Source organism: Budorcas taxicolor, chromosome 2 (assembly GCF_023091745.1).
Source record: "Budorcas taxicolor isolate Tak-1 chromosome 2, Takin1.1, whole genome shotgun sequence".
NCBI lineage: Eukaryota > Metazoa > Chordata > Mammalia > Artiodactyla > Bovidae > Budorcas > Budorcas taxicolor.
The window spans coordinates 130,720,910-130,738,499 of record NC_068911.1 but is presented as its reverse complement, the minus strand read 5'-3'; the positions used below and the strand labels follow the sequence as shown (position 1 = coordinate 130,738,499).

The 17,590-nt window shown below is 38.4% G+C and overlaps 1 protein-coding gene across 1 annotated transcript in view; it reads left to right on the top strand.

The window, feature by feature from the left end:
* BOLL (boule homolog, RNA binding protein) overlaps positions 1–17,590 on the top strand; it is a 63,344-nt gene that overhangs the window by 20,426 nt on the left and 25,328 nt on the right. Inside the window, 2 exon segments of the mRNA XM_052635673.1 lie at positions 5,795–5,866; positions 15,643–15,690. Of these exon segments, the coding sequence (XP_052491633.1) occupies positions 5,795–5,866; positions 15,643–15,690 (120 nt within the window).

The following is a 17,590-nucleotide window of genomic DNA, read 5'->3' as shown; positions in this document are numbered from 1 at the left end:
TGAATTTGATCCCTAGGTTGGGAAGGTCCCATGGAGTAGTAAATGTCAACCCACTCCAGTACTCTTGACTGGAAAATTCCATGGACTTAGGAGCCTGCTGGGCTCCAGTCCATTGAGTCACAAAGAGTTAAAGTGAGCGTATATACACACACAGTGTTGAACATACAATAAATACAATTATTATTTATTATAATGCATTACTCTATTTAGAAAAGTTATAGTAAATAAATAATAGAGTATAAAGTTTTTTTTAAAGGACTGTATTAACCATCTAGGTTTTGTATATATTGTGTGGGAGTTTGTTTAGGACAGTAGTCTTCAAAGTTTTTTGCTTATATATCCTCTAAAGGTTTTTTGAAAAATTAGAAATATTCTCACTTATTTAAGCTGAAATCTGAAATTTACCGAATTTTAAATAGTTTAGACATACTATATTGGGTTGGTACAAAAGTAATTGTGGTCTTGCATTGTTGAACTTTGCTGTTTGATATTGAAATACATTTTTAAATAAATGTGGTTATGTTATACATCATTTTAATGCACATTTCTTGCTTTGTGTTTTTTTGCTAATGACTTAACTACTTGCTGTTTATTTTAGGCTAGGGAAATGATGTTAGAAAACAAGCAACTTTGAGGAGTTTTCTTATTTGAGTTCAAAATAGGTCTTAAAGCAGTAGAGACACCTTGCAACATCAACAACACATTTGTCCCAGGAACTACTAATGAACATACAGTGCAGTGCTGTTTCAAGAAGTTTTGCAGAGGAGATGAGAGCCTTGAAGATGAGGAGTGTAGTGGCCGGCCATTGGATGTTGACAGTGACCAACTGAGAGCCAAAATCGAAGCTGATCATCTTAAACTACACAAGAAGTTGCCTAAGAACTCAGTGTCAACCATTCTATGGCCATTTGGCATTTGATGCAAACTAGAAAGGTGAAAAAAATTGGGTGCCTCGTGAGCTGACCAAAAAAATTTTTTTAATTGTTTTTAAGTGTCATCCTCTCATTCTACACAACAACAGTGAACCATTTCTTTATCAGACTGTGACCTGCAACGAAAAGTGGATTTTATATGACAATCAGTGACGACCAGCTCAGTGGCTGGACTAAGAAGAAGCTCCAGAGCACTTCCCAAAGCCAAACATCTAATGAAAAAAGGTCATGGTTGCTGTTTGGTGGTCTGCTGCTCATCTGATCCAGTACAGCTTTTGAATCCTGGTAAAACCATTACATCTGACAAGTATGCTCAACAAATCAATGAGATGCACCAAAAACTGCAACGCCTGTAGTCAACAGAATGCGCCCAGTTCTCTGTGACATCACCTGACCACATGTTGCACAGCTAATGCTTCGAAAATTGATCGAATTGGGCTACAAAGTTTTGCCACATCCACCATATTCGCCTTACCTCTCCTCAATGGACTACCACTTCTTCAAGCATGTCAACAATTTATTGTAGAAAAAACACTTCCACAACCAGCAGGAGGCAGAAAATGCTTTCCAGGAGTTTGTCAGTTCCTGAAGCACGGATTTTTATGCTACAAGAGTAAACGAACTTATTTCTTGTTAGCAAAAATGTGTTGATTGTAGTGGTTCCTCTTTTGATTAATAAAGCTGTTTTGAGCCTAGCTATAATGATTTAAAATTCAGTCTGAAACCACAGTTACTTTTCTACCAACCTAATATATTGTACAATAGATTTGCTTTAGAAATTATTTGTATGAAACTTTGTAGCTATAGATTTCATTTAAGATTGGAAAATGTCTTACGTGTAGTGATGGATATTGACTTGACTCATTGTGATTATCATTTTATTCTTTATACATATGTATAATCATTATGTTATACATTTGAAATGTCATGTAAATTATCTTGCAGTTAAAAAAAATGGAAAACGCCTACTGTGTAATTCAGTAATTAGCAGCAAATCTAATTAACCAGATTAGTCAATCAAATAAAACTTTAATTTCTATTAGAAAATTCTGACTTTATTTTAAGTTCAAATGAGTGTTCAAATGAGTGAATTAATATGTATCTCTGTGACCATCATGTAATTTATTTTGTTCCCTGTATTTGAAATATGGTACTACTACTACTACTAAGTCGCTTCAGTCGTGTCCGACTCTCTGTGACCCCATAGACGGCAGCCCATGAGGCTCCCCCGTCCTTGGGATTCTCTAGGCAAGAACACTGGAGTGGGTTGCCATTTCCTTCTCCAATGCATGAAAGTGAAAAGTTAAAGTGAAGACGCTCAGTCGTGTCCGACCCTTAGCGACCCCATGGACTGCAGACCACCAGGCTCCAACGTCTATGGGATTTTCCAGGCAAGGTCCTAGAGTGGGGTGCCATTGCCTTCTCCATTATCTCCCCCTTAATATTTCTTATACAAGCTCTTTTTGCTTTGGTCTTTTCTATTTCTCAAAAGTATTGTTTTTCTTAAATTATCTATTTGTTCGATGCTCTATTACTGTTTACATTCCGAAACAGAGCATTATAGCAAGATCCAGAATGAGCTGAGAGTGTGCCTTTCATAGTCCAGGGGAAAAGTAATTGTGAAAGGGGAGTTTTGAAAAGAATTCATTGTATACAGATATATTTGCAGACAAATGAAATCAGGAAGAAGGACATATGAAATATCTGAAAATTAGTAGTCTTAAACGTATTCATGCTCATGTACGACTGGAAGATTTTTCCTTCCTTGGTCTAGGCCATGACATATGTATATAAGTGGAACTTTACATTTATAGACTTCACATGTATAACTAAATGTTCCCTAATATCTTTCTAAAATGTACCAGTATAGAGGTTATGTAACAGTTTATGAGAGCTTCAATTTCTCCGTAATCTGCCAGTTTCTTGATTTACTAGATTCTTGCAATATTACTGACAAAAATAATTTTTGCCAGTATTATTATGAAATGGTATCTTGTTTTACTTCTCATTTGCCTAGTTAGTGGTAATATTAAATATATTTTTATATATTTATTTGCCATTTCAGTTTCTTCAGTTGGATTCCTCTTTATGTCTTTTACCCATTTTTTCTGTTGGGATTGTCTTCTCCTTGAGTTCATCATATGAATTCTATGGGTTGTAAATATCTTTTAGTTTGTGCCTTGTCCATTAACTTTATGATGTTTTTTGTCATATACAGTTTTTTTGTTTTAATGTTAGTAGATGTATTAATGTTTTATGGCTTTGGCTTTTAGTGTCTGTTTTTAATACTGTGTTGCTGCTTTTCATATCTAGATCTTTAATTTAAAGTTTATATGTTGACTAATCCATCCTCTTCCACTTTTTTGAAATGAATCCTCTGTAAAATGCCAAGTTGCTGTGTGTGGGGGTCTTTCTGTACTCTCTATTATGTTCTATTGGTATACTTGCTTGCCCTGCCCAATTTTTTTTTTCAATTCCTGTTGCTTTATAAGAGTTCTTAAAATCTGATGGGGCAGTAATCTCACTCTCTGCTTCAGGAGTCCCTCATCTATCTTTAAGTCTTTGCTTTTTATATATTTCATAATTCAGCCTGTTCAGCTCTGTGAAGAGACTTTATTTTTATTAGAATTGTGTTAAATATATAGATTTACATGGGACATTTAGGCATGATACTGAATTTTCCCATTCACAAACAGTATTTAGGGTTTCCATCCATCAATAAAATTTTTCTTTCTCTGTAAAAAAAAGTTTGGCATATCTTTTGCCTGATTTATTCTTAGGTACTCCATAGTTTTTGTTGCTTTTATTATGGTGTATTTTTTTTTAATCACACTGCCTAATAGATTGTGACTGGTGTGTAATAATGCTTTGGATTTTTAAGTGTTGATATTTTATCATTAACCCTGCCAAACTCTCATATAGGCAGTCATTTAGAATTCAATATACTTCTTCAGTACTTCAATATTCTTTCTTTCTCATTTTTCCTCATCAAGTTATTGCACTGGCAATGTCTCTGCTATATTAATATGTTTTAACACCATAATCTTGTTCTTAAAAAAGGAAGAGAGTTCAATAATTAATCATTAAGGTTTATATGAGTATCTTCCAAAACCTACGTAGATATAGATATGTTAAAATACTCTAAACTTTAACCAAGGTTTCTCCATCTTAGCACTGTTGACATTTGGGGTCAGATGATTGTTTCTTTTTCGCAGAAACTGTCCTGTACATTGCATGATTTTTAGTGGATTCCTAGCCTCCCTGCTGCTGCCGCTAAGTCGCTTCAGTCGTATCCGACTCTGTGCGACCCCATAGACGGCTGCTCACCAGGGTCCCACGCCCTTGGGATTCTCCAGGCAAGAACACTGGAGTGGGTTGCCATTTCCTTCTCCAATGCAGGAAAGTAAAAAGTGAAAGTGAAGTTGCTCAGTCGCAACCCTGTAGACTGCAGCCCACCAGGCTCCTCCGTCTATGGGATTTTCCAAGCAAGAGTACTGGAGTGGGGTGCCATTGCCTTCTCTTCTAGCCTCCCTACATTTATGAAAACCAAAATACTACCAAATGTTTCCTAAGGGTGCAGTGTCCCACCTGGTCGAGAATTACTGACCTAAATCAATTAAGGATATTATTTTTTTACTCTGTTTACTAACTTTTTATCCTGAAAGGGTATTGAATTTTAACAGTGTAGTTTCTGTATCTGCTGAGAATATCATTTTTTCTCCTTTAATGTGTTAATATAATAAGTTACATTATTATTTTCAAATGTTAATCTGTAGTACAATTTTATTAGTACACAATTGTCTGAAAATTATGCAAAACCATGATACTTTTCTTCAGTTTGGGTGGACGGGTGAACAGTAAAACAAAACAGTGCAAATTAGATCCCATGTTACAAATTGAATTATTTTTTTTTACTTTACAATGTTGTATTGGTTTTGCCATGCATTGATACAAATTGAATTTTAATTGCTGTCTTTAAAGCCTATTTTACCTATTTTGTAATACAACTTGCCTGTTTTATAATGATCTGGCTTTAAATAATCTATTTTGAGGTTTATTCTGTTACTTTGAATAATCAAGTGTTATATGTACTTCTATCAAACAAATCACTTGTAAATTTATTAGATGACTAACTTATTTAAAATAGAGTTTAACATCCTTCAATAAATAATGCATTTGCTTCAATTAAATACATAACAAAGGAATAGGATGTTGATTATTTGTAAGTAGTGGGAAATTAGTGGCAAATCAGGTATGGTTATTCATTCAGTTCTAAATGCTGTGTAAACATCTACTGCTTGTCTCCGCAATGGAAATAGGCTATGTCACCTTAACTCCAGCTGCTAGTTTTCGTCTAATATTCTCTTCAGTTCAGTCGTTCAGTCGTGTCCGACTCTTTGCAACCCTATGGACTGCAGCATGCCAGGCTTCTCTATCACCAACTCCTGGCGTTTGCTCAAACTCATGTCCATCAAGTCGGTGATGCCATCTAACAGCCTCATTCTCTGTCGTCCCCTTCTCCTCCTGCCTTCAATCTTTCCCAGCATCAGGGAAAGAATATTTCCCAGCATCAGGGAAATATTCTCTTAGAAACTGTATTTATTCATAAAAGCAACTTTTCTGGTGGTGGTTTTAACATTACTGTGGAAATGAAACCACATGGAAGTAGAAATATTGTGATAATTTTAATAAACTTGAAGTGGAATTGCAATAATATCAATAAAAGGTGGGAAGATTATATTTCCAGTCATAAACTGTAAGTTGACTGGGTTTGGGTAACAGTGTAAGATAAACTTTGTCATAAACAATTTTAAATAATTTTGCCTAAAATAATGTTTGCTACTTTTCTTTGCTCTTAACAGTCACGTTCTATATCTAGTTCCCCTGTGATGGTAGCTCAGCCTGTTTATCAACAACCTGCATATCACTACCAGGTAAACAGTAAATTACAATGCAAATCTTTGATAGTTTCAGTTCTTTTTAGAATAGCTTTCATTTTAATCTTTCTCATGCAAATAAATACTCTCGTAATTTAAAAGAGGTAGTAAATTAAGCCTTGATAGCAGTGGTATTTTCTTTTTTTTAAATGAGGGATCTAAATGTCCTATAAGAAGATAGATCATTTACTTATGTTGTTGTCACGTCTGACTCTTTGCCACCCCATGGACTGCAGCATGCCAGGCTTCCCTGTCCTTCACTGTCTCCTGGAGTTTGCTCAAAGTCATGTCCATTGAGTTGGTGATGCTATCTAGCCATCTTGTCCTCTGCAGCCCTCTCCTTCTTTTGCCTTTAATCTTACCCAGCATCAGGGTCTTTTCCAGTTAGTTGGCTCTTTGCATCAGGTGGCCAAAGTATTGGAACTTCAGCATCAGTCCTTCCAATAAAGGACTTATTTTTATCAACTGTAATGGGGTCGGTTTTGCTCCCCCTGGCTAACATAGAAATAATTTCCAAGGTATTATGAAAATACTGGACCACAGGCTGATTTTTTTTTTAATGTTACTGTTATGTCAGTTTCTAGTTATATTTAATGAACATAACATAATAAATATTGTGATTTATGACAGCCTCTTTTAGTTAATCAACATTCTTCTTTTTATTAATTCTTATGGGAGGTTGAGGGTAAGTAAACTCTAATACCAGACCATTTTGGTGTTTTGTAAATAAAATGTAATTGGAAAACAGCCATATTTGTTTACATAATTGTGGCTGCTTTTGTGCTGCAGTAGAAGAGTTGAGTGGTTGCAACAGAGATACATGGCCTGCAAGCTTAAAATATTTACCCATTAACCCTTTACAGAAAATGGTTGCCTACTTCTGGAGAAGGAAATGGCAATCCACTCTAGTACTCTTGCCTGGAAAATTCCATGGTCTAAGGAACCTGGTAGATTGCAGTCCATGGGGTTGCAAACAGTCATACATGATTGAGCAACTTCACTTTCACTTCTGGTCTATAGCATTCGCAAATAAAATCACATTGTTTTATACCTTAGAAATAGTAGAAGACTTTGTTTCTGGGTTTTTTTCTTTTTTAACTTTATTAGACCCATATGAAATATTATGGTTACTGAAATTATTTTAGTATTAGACTAGGTTTGGGGGAGTTGTTCTTAAATTCTGTTACTATGCTAAGTATAAAATTATCTAAAGTGAAAATGAAAGTAACTTGATGGCTTTTATTTAAAGTACATATGTAGTGTGACTATTCCTAATTCAAAATTTTGAGAGGCCCCAAAGACAACATTAAATAATAGGCCATTTAACAAGACAGACCAAAAGTCATGAAACCAGTTTTAAGACCCTTAGCTTATGCCCATTTTGAGCACATGAGGATGTGCTCATTATTAACTGCATCTTGAGGATGAGGTTAATAAAGAAGACTGGTAATGAGGCTTTTTTAACAAGAGAGTTTTAGAGTGCTATGGCATTTCCCATTCTCAACCAAGTGAAGAGGACTTTAGAAAATGAGTAGAGAGTTTAATATTTGTCCCCTGAAATTTGTGAGATAGAATCTTTTAGACCTGTGCATGCATGCTTGCTAAGTCACTTCAGTCATGTCCAACTCTTTCTGATGCTATGGACTGCAGCCCGCCAGGCTCCTCTATCCATGGGGATTCTCTGGGCACGAATACTGGAATGGGTTGCCATGCCTTCCTGTAGATGATGTGGACTATGGAAGCAGAGCCAGAAAAGAAGGCTACAGGGGAACATGCTGAACGTCTCATAGCAAGCAAAGTTTGTTTCCCAAGAGCAAGATAAGAACCTCACAGAAGAAAATCTTTCCAAAAAAGTATAAAGTGACCCCAAGAGAGAAAAAATCTATGTGAAGTAGACCCCTAGAATCTAGGTCTAAAATTGTAGTCAGAAGTTCTCAGCAAGGACATCACCAAAGAAAAAAGTACCTGACAAGAGAGTCAGCATTTGGAATCTGTTAACATGCCAAAAAATAATTTTTCCTGATTTTTATCTGGAGGCTAGCAAAACCAGCTCAACACAAGGTTTTTTATTTGTCTGTTTACCCTTTGAAAATTTTGTTTTTTATTGAAGTATAGTTGATGTACACTAGCTTCAGGTGTACATCATAGTGATTCAAAATTTTTATAGATTTTACTCCCTTTATAGTTAATATAAAATATTGGCCAGGACTTCCCTGGTGACTCAGTGGTGGAGAGTTCACCTGCCAGTGCAAGAGACACGGGTTCAGTCCCTCATGCGGGAAGTTCTCACATGCCGTGGAGCAGCTAAGCCTATGCATTACAACTATTGAGTCTGTCTGTGCTCTAGAGCCGGGAAGCCGCAACTGCTGAGACCACATGCCACTGAAGCCCATACACTCAGAGCCTTTGCTCAGGAACAAGAGAAGCCACCTCAGTGAGAAGCCCACGCACCCCAACTAGAGAGTAGCCCCCCACTCCCTCAACTAGAGAAAGTCCGAGCATGGCAACAAAGACCCAGCACAACCAAAAATAAATTATTTTTTAAGTGTCTGTATTCCCTGTGTGGGCTTCTCAGGTGGCACTGGTGGTAAGGAACCTGACTGCCAGTGCAAGAGAGTTAAGAGATGTGGGTTTGATCCTTGGGTCGAGAAGATCCCTTAGAGGAGGAAATGGCAACCCACTCCAGTATTCTTGCCTGGAGAACCCCATGAACGGAGGAGCTTGGCAGGCTACAGTCCATAGGGTCATAGAGTTGGACACAACTAAAGCAACTTAACCTGCATGCAGACCCTGTATATCCTTGTGTTGTGTTAGTCGCTCAGTCATGTCTGACCCCACAGACGGGCCCTCCAGGCTCCTCTGTCCATGGGATTTTCCAGGCAAGAATACTGGAGTGGGTTGCCATTATATCCTTACAGTTTATTTATTTTATACATAATAGCTTGTACCTTTTAACCCCAACCTTCTTTTTCCCTCCCCCTTCCCTCTCACCACTGGTAAACACTAGTTTTAACAAAGTGCTTTTTAAAGTGCCAGAGGTGAGAAATATTGAAGTTGCTTTCTGCTTGCACTTTGTGGAATCCAGTTCCTCCTCCATTAATTGATTACATATGTACATGCATGACGTAGATGTATTCTGTAATGTTTCTAATACAGTATAGTTTTATACTTTGGCTCTGATTTTCCACTTGACACAAATTACAAAACTGGAAGTATATTACCTAGATATACTTGGGCAAGATTTTTGTACCAATTTGTAACATAATATTTTGCAATGTAAGCAATAATTTCACTTTGCATATTTCTTTCCAGTTATATATTTATTCATCATCATTCTCCCTTTAAAACTGCCACTTTGATAATCTCTTCCCTTGCTCTTTTTACAAATTCTGAGATTGATAGCTTTATCAGTTTTTGTTAGTCAAATCAGATAATGACTGGTTCAGTCAGTATTTATCTCTTGTATATTTCACTTCAGAAGTAGATAGTGATTTTATTTAACAAATCTGCACATTAGTCATGTTATTTCAGATTTTTATTAAAATATTTTCTTAAGAGATGATCTTGCCTTTTTAAACATGCTATAAAGAACACAGACCTCACTTGGTTATCATATTGATGTCATCCATTAGCAGTTGATGTCGTCTACCCCAAATTAACCATTTCAATAGTAGATTCATGGAATCTTATTATCTGTCTTTTTTACTTTAATAATTTTAAATTTATTAAAGGTAGAAAATAAGCTAAAACATTTATTATTAAAGAATAATACAAATGAGTTAAAAAGACTGTCTTTACTGTTGTCATCTCACAATAAGTACCTTAAATAACTTGACTCTCTTTTTTATTTAAATAAAGCTTTATTTAGATATTCATATACCGTATACAATTCACCTTTTCAAAGAGTACAACAGAATGTGTGCTAAGTTGCTTCTTACATCTGACTCTTTGCAATCCTACGGACTATAGCTAGCCCACCAGGTTCCTCTGTCCATGGGATTCTCCAGGCAAGAATACTGGAGTGAGTGAGTTGCCATGCCCTTCTCCAGGGGATCTTCCTGACTCAGAGATCAAACTCACATCTCTGTGTCTCCTGGATCAGCAGGCTTACCTCTGGCGCCACCTGGGAAGCCTCTGCAACAGAGTAGTTTTTACTAAATTTACGGTTGCTACCGTACCACGGGGTGGGGGCGGGGAGCTTTACCCATTAGTAGTCATTCCTCTCCCTGTCCTAGGCAACCAGTAATATATCAGTACTTCCTGTCTTTATAGATTTGCCTATTTTTGGACATTGTATGCCTATAATACCACATTTTGTTTATCTGTTCATTTGTTGATGGACTTTTGGGTTGTTTCCACCTTTACTCTCTTACAGATAATGCTGTTATGAACATTTGTGTACAGATTTTTTGTGGACTTATGTTTTCGTTTCTGTTAGCTCTTGTATCTAGAAGTGGAATTGCTAAATCAAATGGTATCTCTATATTTAACCTTTTAAGGATGTGTCATACTTTCCAAAAGTCTGCACCATTTTACAGTCCCACCAGCAGTTTATGAGGGTTTCTCCACATCTTTGCACACACTTATTATTTACATTTTTTACTATAGCCATACTAGTGTATGTGAAGTCATATCACAGTGTAGTTTTGATTTCCATTGTTGTTGCTGTTCAGTCACTAAGGAATGTCTAACTCTCTGCTTCCCCATGAACTGCAGCATGCCATGCTTCCCTGTCCTTCACCATCTCCCAGAGTTTGCTCAAAAACATGTGTCCATTGAGTCAGTGATGCTATCTATCTCATCCTCTGCCACTCTCTTCTCCTTTTGCCTTCAATCTTTCCCAGCGTCAGGGTCTTTTCTAATGAGTCAGCTCTTTGCATCAGGTGGTCAAAGTATTGCAGCTTCAGCTTCAGCATCAGTCCTTCCTACGAATATTCAGTGTTGATTTCCTTTAGGATTGGCTGGTTTGATCTCCTTGCAGTCCAATCGACTCTCAAAATTGTGTGCCCAGCACCACAGTCCGAAAGCATCAATTCTTCGGTGCTCAGCGTTCTTTATCTCCCAGTTCTCACATCCATACACAACTACTGGAAAAACCATAGCTTTGACTATACAGAACTTTATTGGTAAACTGATGTCTTTACTTTTACATATGCTCTCTAGGTTTGTCATAGCTTTTCTTCCAAGGGGCAAGTGTCTTAATTTCATGGCTACAGTCACCATTCACAGTGATTTTGATCTGTAAGTGTTTCCACTTTTCCCCCCTCTATTAGCCATGAAGTAGCTTCAGCAATACATGAACCGTGAACTTCCAGATGTTCAAGCTGGTTTTAGAAAAGGCAGAGGAGCCAGAGATCAAATTGCCAACATCCACTGGATCATCGAAAAAGCAAGAGAGTTTCAGAAAAACATCTATTTCTGCTTTATTGACTATGCCAAAGCCTTTGACTATGTGGATCACAATCAACTGTGGAAAATTCTGAAACAGATGGGCATACCAGATCACCTGACCTGCCTCTTGAGAAACTCGTATCCAGGTCAGGAAGCAACAGTTAGAACTGGACATGGAACAACAGACTGGTTCCAAATAGGAAAAGGAGTACGTCAAGGCTGTATATTGTCACCCTGCTTATTTAACTTATATGCAGAGTACATCATGAGAAACGCTGTGCTGGAGGAAGCACAAGCTGGAATCAAGATTGCCAGGAGAAATATCAATAACCTCAGGTATGCAGATGACACCACCCTTATGGCAGAAAGTGAAGAGGAACTCAAAAGCCTCTTGATGAAAGTGAAAGTGGAGAGTGAAAAAGTTGGCTTAAAGCTCAACATTCAGAAAATGAAGATCATGGCATCCGGTCCCATCATTTCATGGGAAATAGATGGGGAAACAGTGGAAACAGTGTCAGACTTTATTTTTGGGGGCTCCAAAATTACTGCAGATGGTGACTGCAGCCATGAAATTAAAAGACGCTTACTCCTTGGAAGAAAAGTTATGACCAACCTAGATAGCATATTCAAAAGCAGAGACGTTACTTTGCCAACAAATGTCCGTCTAGTCAAGGCTATCGTTTTTCCAGTGGTCACGTATGGATGTGAGAGTTGGACTGTGAAGAAAGCTGAGCACCGAAGAATTGATGCTTTTGAACTGTGGTGTTGGAGAAGACTGCTGAGAGTCCCTTGGACTGCAAGGAGATCAGTCCTGGGTGTTCATTGGAAGGACTGATGCTAAAAGCTGAAACTCCAATACTTTGGCCACCTCACGCGAAGAGTTGACTCATTGGAAGAGATTCTGATGCTGGGAGGGATTGGGGGCAGGAGGAGAAGGGGACGACAGAGGATGAGATGGCTGGATGGCATCACTGACTCGATGGACATGAGTCTGAGTAAACTCCGGGAGTTGGTGATGGACAGGGAGGCCTGGCGTGCTGTGATTCATAGGGTCGCAAAGAGTCGGACATGACTGAGCGACTGAACTGAGTTGAACTGAACTGAATAGCACCAGATGCCATGATCTTAGTTCTTTGATTGTTGAATTTTAAGCCAGTTTTTTTTCTCTCCTCTCATCCTCTATAACAAGGCTCTTTAGTTCCTCTTCACTTTCTGCCATTAGAGTGGTATCATCTGTATATATGAGGTTGTTGATATTTCTACCAGCAGTCTTAATTTCAGCCTGTAATTCATCCAACCTGGCATTTCGCATGGTGTACTTTGCATATGAGTTTAAATGATCATTGTGACAATATACAGCCTTATTGCACTCCTTTCCCAATTTTGAACCAGTCCATTGTTCCATGTCCAGTTCTAACTGTTGCTTCTTGACCCACATACAGATTTCTCAGGAGACAGGTAAAGTGGTCTGGTATTCCCATGTCTTTAAGAATTTTCCACAGTTTGTTGTGTTCCACACAGTCAAATGCTTTAGCATAGTCAATGAAGCATGAGATGTTTTTCTGAAATTCACTTCTTTTCTCCATGATCCAGCAAATGTTGACAATTTGATTTCTGGTTCCTCTGCCGTTTCTAAACCCAGCTTGTACATTTGGAAATTCTCAGTTCACATAGTGCTGAAGCCTAGCTTGAAGGATTTTTCACACTAGCATGTGAAATGAGTGCAGTTGTATGGTAGTTTGAACATTCTTTGGCGTTGTGTTGCTTTGGGAGTGGAATAAAAATTGACATTTTCCAACCCTGTGGCTGCTGCTGAGTTTTCCAAATTTGCTGACACATTGAGCACAGTACTTTTAACAGCATCATCTCAGGAGTTTAAATAGCTCGGCTAGAATTCCATCACCTCTGCTAGCTTTGTTTGTAGTAATGCTTCATAAGGCCCACTTGACTTCACACTCTAAAATGTCTGGCTCTAGGTGAGTGACCACACTATCATGGTTATCCTGGTCATGAAGACCTTTTTTTGTATAGTTCTGTGTATTCTTGCCACCTCTTAATCTCTTCTGCTTCTGTTAGGTCCTTAACGTTTCTATCCTTTGTTGTCCCTACCTTTGCATGAAATGTTCCCTAGATATCTCCGGTTTTCTTGAAGAAATCTCTAGTCTTTCCTAGTCTGTTGCTTCCCTCTACTTCACATTGTTCATGGAAGAAGTCTTTCTTATCTCTCCTTGTTATTCTCTGGAACTCTGCATTCAGTTTGGTTTATCTTTCCCTTCCTTCCTTGCTTGCTTTTCACTTCTCTTCTTTCCTCAGCTATTTGAAAAGCCTCATCAGACCACCACTTTGCCTTCTTGCATTTCTTCTTCTTTGGGATGGTTTTGGTCACCACCACCTATACAGTGTTAGAAACCTTGACCATAGTTCTTCAGGCACTCTATCTGCCATATCTGATCCCTTTCATCTATTCGTCACCTCCACTATATAATCATAAAACATTTGATTTAGGTCATACCTGAATGGCCTAGTGGTTTTCCCTACTTTTTTCAATTTAAGCCTGAATTTTGCAGTAAGGAGCTGATAATCTGAGCCATAGTCTGTTGCTGGTCTTGTTTTTTTGCTGACTGTGTAGAGCTTCTCCATCTTTGGCTGCAAAGAGTATAATCAGTCTGATTTCAGTGATCATCTGGCAATGTCCATATGGAAAGTTGTCTCTTGTGTTGTTAGAAAGGGGTATTTGCTATGCCCAGTGTGTTTTCTTGATAAAACTGTTAGTCTTTGCCCTGCTTCATTTTGTACTCCAAGGCCTAACTTGCCTATTACTTACTCCTGGTATCTCTTGACTTCCTACTTTTGTATTCCAATCCCCTATGATGAAAAGACATCTTTTTTTTTTTTGCTGTTAATTCTAGAAGGTCTTGGAGGTCTTCATCAGACCAGTCAACTTCAGCTTCCTCAGCATCAATGGTTCAGGCACTGTGAGGTTCAATGGTTTGCCTTGGAAACAGACTAAGATTATTCTGTCGTTTTTGAGATTGTACCCAAGTAGTGCATTTCAGACTCTCTTGTTGGCTATGAGGGCTATTCCATTTCTAAGGGATTCTTGCCCACAGCAGTAGATACAATGGTCATCTGAATCAAATTCGCTCATTCCCATCTATTTTAGTTCACTGATTCCTAAAATGTCAATGTTCACTTTTGCCATCTCCTGCTTGACCATGTCTAGTTTACCTTGATTCATGGATCTAACATTCCAGAAGTTTCTATGTGATACTGTTTTAGCAGCATCGGACTCTCTTTTCACCACCAGACACATACACAACTGGGCGTCATTTCTGCTTTGGCCCAGCCTTTTCTTTCTTCTGGAGCTATCTCTGCTCTTCCCTAGTAGCACATTGGACACCTACAGACATGGGGGACTCATTTTCCGGTGGTATATCTTTTTGCCTTTTCATACTGCTCATGGGGTTCTCACAGCAAGAATACTGGAGTGGTTTGTCATTCCCTCCTCCAATGGATCCCGTTTGGTCAGAACTCTTCGCTGTGACCCATCCGTCTTGGGTGGCCCTGCCCAGCATGGCTCATAGTTTCATTGAGTTACTCAAGCCCCTTCACTACAACAAGGCTTTGATCTGTGAAGAGGATTACAAGGCAAATGATGTTGAATATCTTTTAGATGCTTATTGATGGTTTTGTGTATTTTCTTTGCAATAATGTCTGTTCATATCCTTAACCAATTTCTATATTGGGTTAAGTGATTCTTAAGTGAAAGTCACTCAGTCGTATTGGACTCTTTGCAACCTCCTTGGAATTCTCCAGGCCAGAATACTGGGGTGGGTAGCCTTTCCCTTCTCCAGGGGATCTTCCCAACTGAGGAATCGAACCCAGGTCCCATGCGTTGCACTCAGATTCCTTACCAGCTGAGCCACAAGGGAAGCCCTTATATTGGGTTACTTGCCTTTTATTATTGAGCTGTATGGGTTCTTTGCTTAGATACAAGTTCCTTATCAGCTATATAATTTATAAATATTTCTTGTGGTTTATTTTTACCTCCTTGATGGTGTCTTTTGTACCACAAAAGTTTTTCATGTTAGTGAAATCCAGTTTATCTTTTTTTCTCTTATTGTTTCCTGTGCTTTTGATGTCATATTTTTTTAATTGCCTGGTTCAAAGTCACAAAGATTTACGTCTATATTTTCTTCTAAGAGTTTTGTAGTTTTAGCTCTTACATTTCTATCTCTTACCCATGTTGGGTTAATTTTTGTATATGGTTTGAAGTATAGGGGTTCAACTTCATACTTTTGCAGGTAGATATTCAGTTTTAACCCTTGTTACAATCTAGTGGGCTTTTTTTGTTTTTGTTTTTTTTTGTTTTTTCATTTTAGGCCCCTGCACAGTGTCTACCAGGTCAATGGCAGTGGAATGTTCCTCAGGTAAATACTAACTTTTAACTTTTTTCACTGTTTTTGTGAAGACTACATGAATATTTAAGTCAGGAAGACTAGATTTGAGACCTTCCTCTAGTATTTATTAACTGTGATACTGATTTATTAACTGATTTGGCAATTCATTTAATCACTATATTTCTCAGCTTTTTCATTTGCAAATGGAACTAATGATACCATACCTTGGAAAGTTTTCTCACATGACTTTTATAAAGATCAAATGAGACCATGTAAGTAAAAGTATTTTATAAATAAGTGCTATGTTATTAATATTAGAAAACTTAGCATTTTTCTAGCTTCACTTCATATTTTGCTTCAGTTTTATTTATGTTTCTAAATAAATATTCCATCTCTCACCTTTGATGACAAATGGTATACCACCAGAAAGTTGGTTTGACAAGTCCCACTTCATGGGAAGTCAGAAAGCTGAACAGAGACGTTTGTTGTTGTTCAGTCTCTCAGTCATGTCCTAGTCTTTGAAACTCTGTGGACTGCAGCACACCAGGATTCCCTGTCCTTCACCATTTCCCAGACCTTGCTCAGACTCATTCCCATTGAGTCGGTGATACCATCCAACCATCTCATCTTCTCTCGTTCCATTCTGCTCCTGCCTTCAGTCTTTCCTGGCATCAAGGTCTTTTCCAGTGAGTCAGCTCTTCCCATCAGATGGCCAGAGGAGTAGAGCTTCAGCTTCAGAATCAGTCCCTCCAGTGAATATTCAGGATTGATTTCCTTTATGATTGACTGATTTGATCTCCTTGCAGTCCAGGGGACTCTCAGGAGTTCTCCAGCACCACAGGTCAGTTCAGTTCAGTTCAGTCGCTCAGTCGTGTCCGACTCTTGGCGACCCCATGAATCGCAGCACGCCAGGCCTCCCTGTCCATCACCAACTCCCGGAGTTCACTCAGACTCAAGTCCATCGAATCAGTGATGCCATCCAGCCATCTCATCCTCTGTCGTCCCCTTCACCTCCTGTCCCCAATTCCTCCCAGCATCAGAATCTTTTCCAATGAGTCAACTCTTTGCATGAGGTGGCCAAAGTACTGGAGTTTCAGCTTTAGCATCATCCTTCCAAAGAAATCCCAGGGCTGGTCTCCTTCAGAATGGACTGGTTGGATCTCCTTGCAGTCCAAGGGACTCTCAAGAGTCTTCTCCAACACCACAGTTCAAAAGCATCAATTCTTTGGTGCTCAGGTTTCTTCACAGTCCAACTCTCACATCCATACATGACTACTGGAAAAACGATAGCCTTGACTAGACAGACCTTTGTTGGCAAAGTAATGTCTCTGCTTTTGAATATGCTATCTAGGTTGGTCATAACTTTTCTTCCAAGGAGTAAACGTCTTTTAATTTCATGGCTGCAGTCACCATCTGCACTGATTTTGGAGCCCAAAAAAATAGTCTGACACTGTTTCCACTGTTTCCCCATCTATTTCCCATGAAGTGATGGGACCAGATGCCATGATCTTCGTTTTCTGAATGTTGAGCTTTAAGCCACCTTTTTCGTTCTCCACTTTCACTTTCATCAAGAGGCTTTTGAGTTCCTCTTCACTTTCTGCCATAAGGGTGGTGTCATCTGCATATCTGAGGTTATTGATATTTCTCTCGGCAATCTTGATTCCAGCTTGTGCTTCTTCACACACTAGTAAAGTAATGCTCAAAATTCTCCAAGCCAGGCTTCAGCAATACATGAACCATGAACTTCCAGATGTTCAAGCTGGTTTTAGAAAAGGCAGAGGAACCAAAGATCAAATTGCTAACATCCGCTGGATCATCGAAAAAGCAAGAGAGTTCCAGAAAAACATCTATTTCTGCTTTGCTAACTATGCCAAAGCCTTTGACTGTGTGGATCACAATAAACTGTAGAAAATTCTGAAAGAGATGGGAA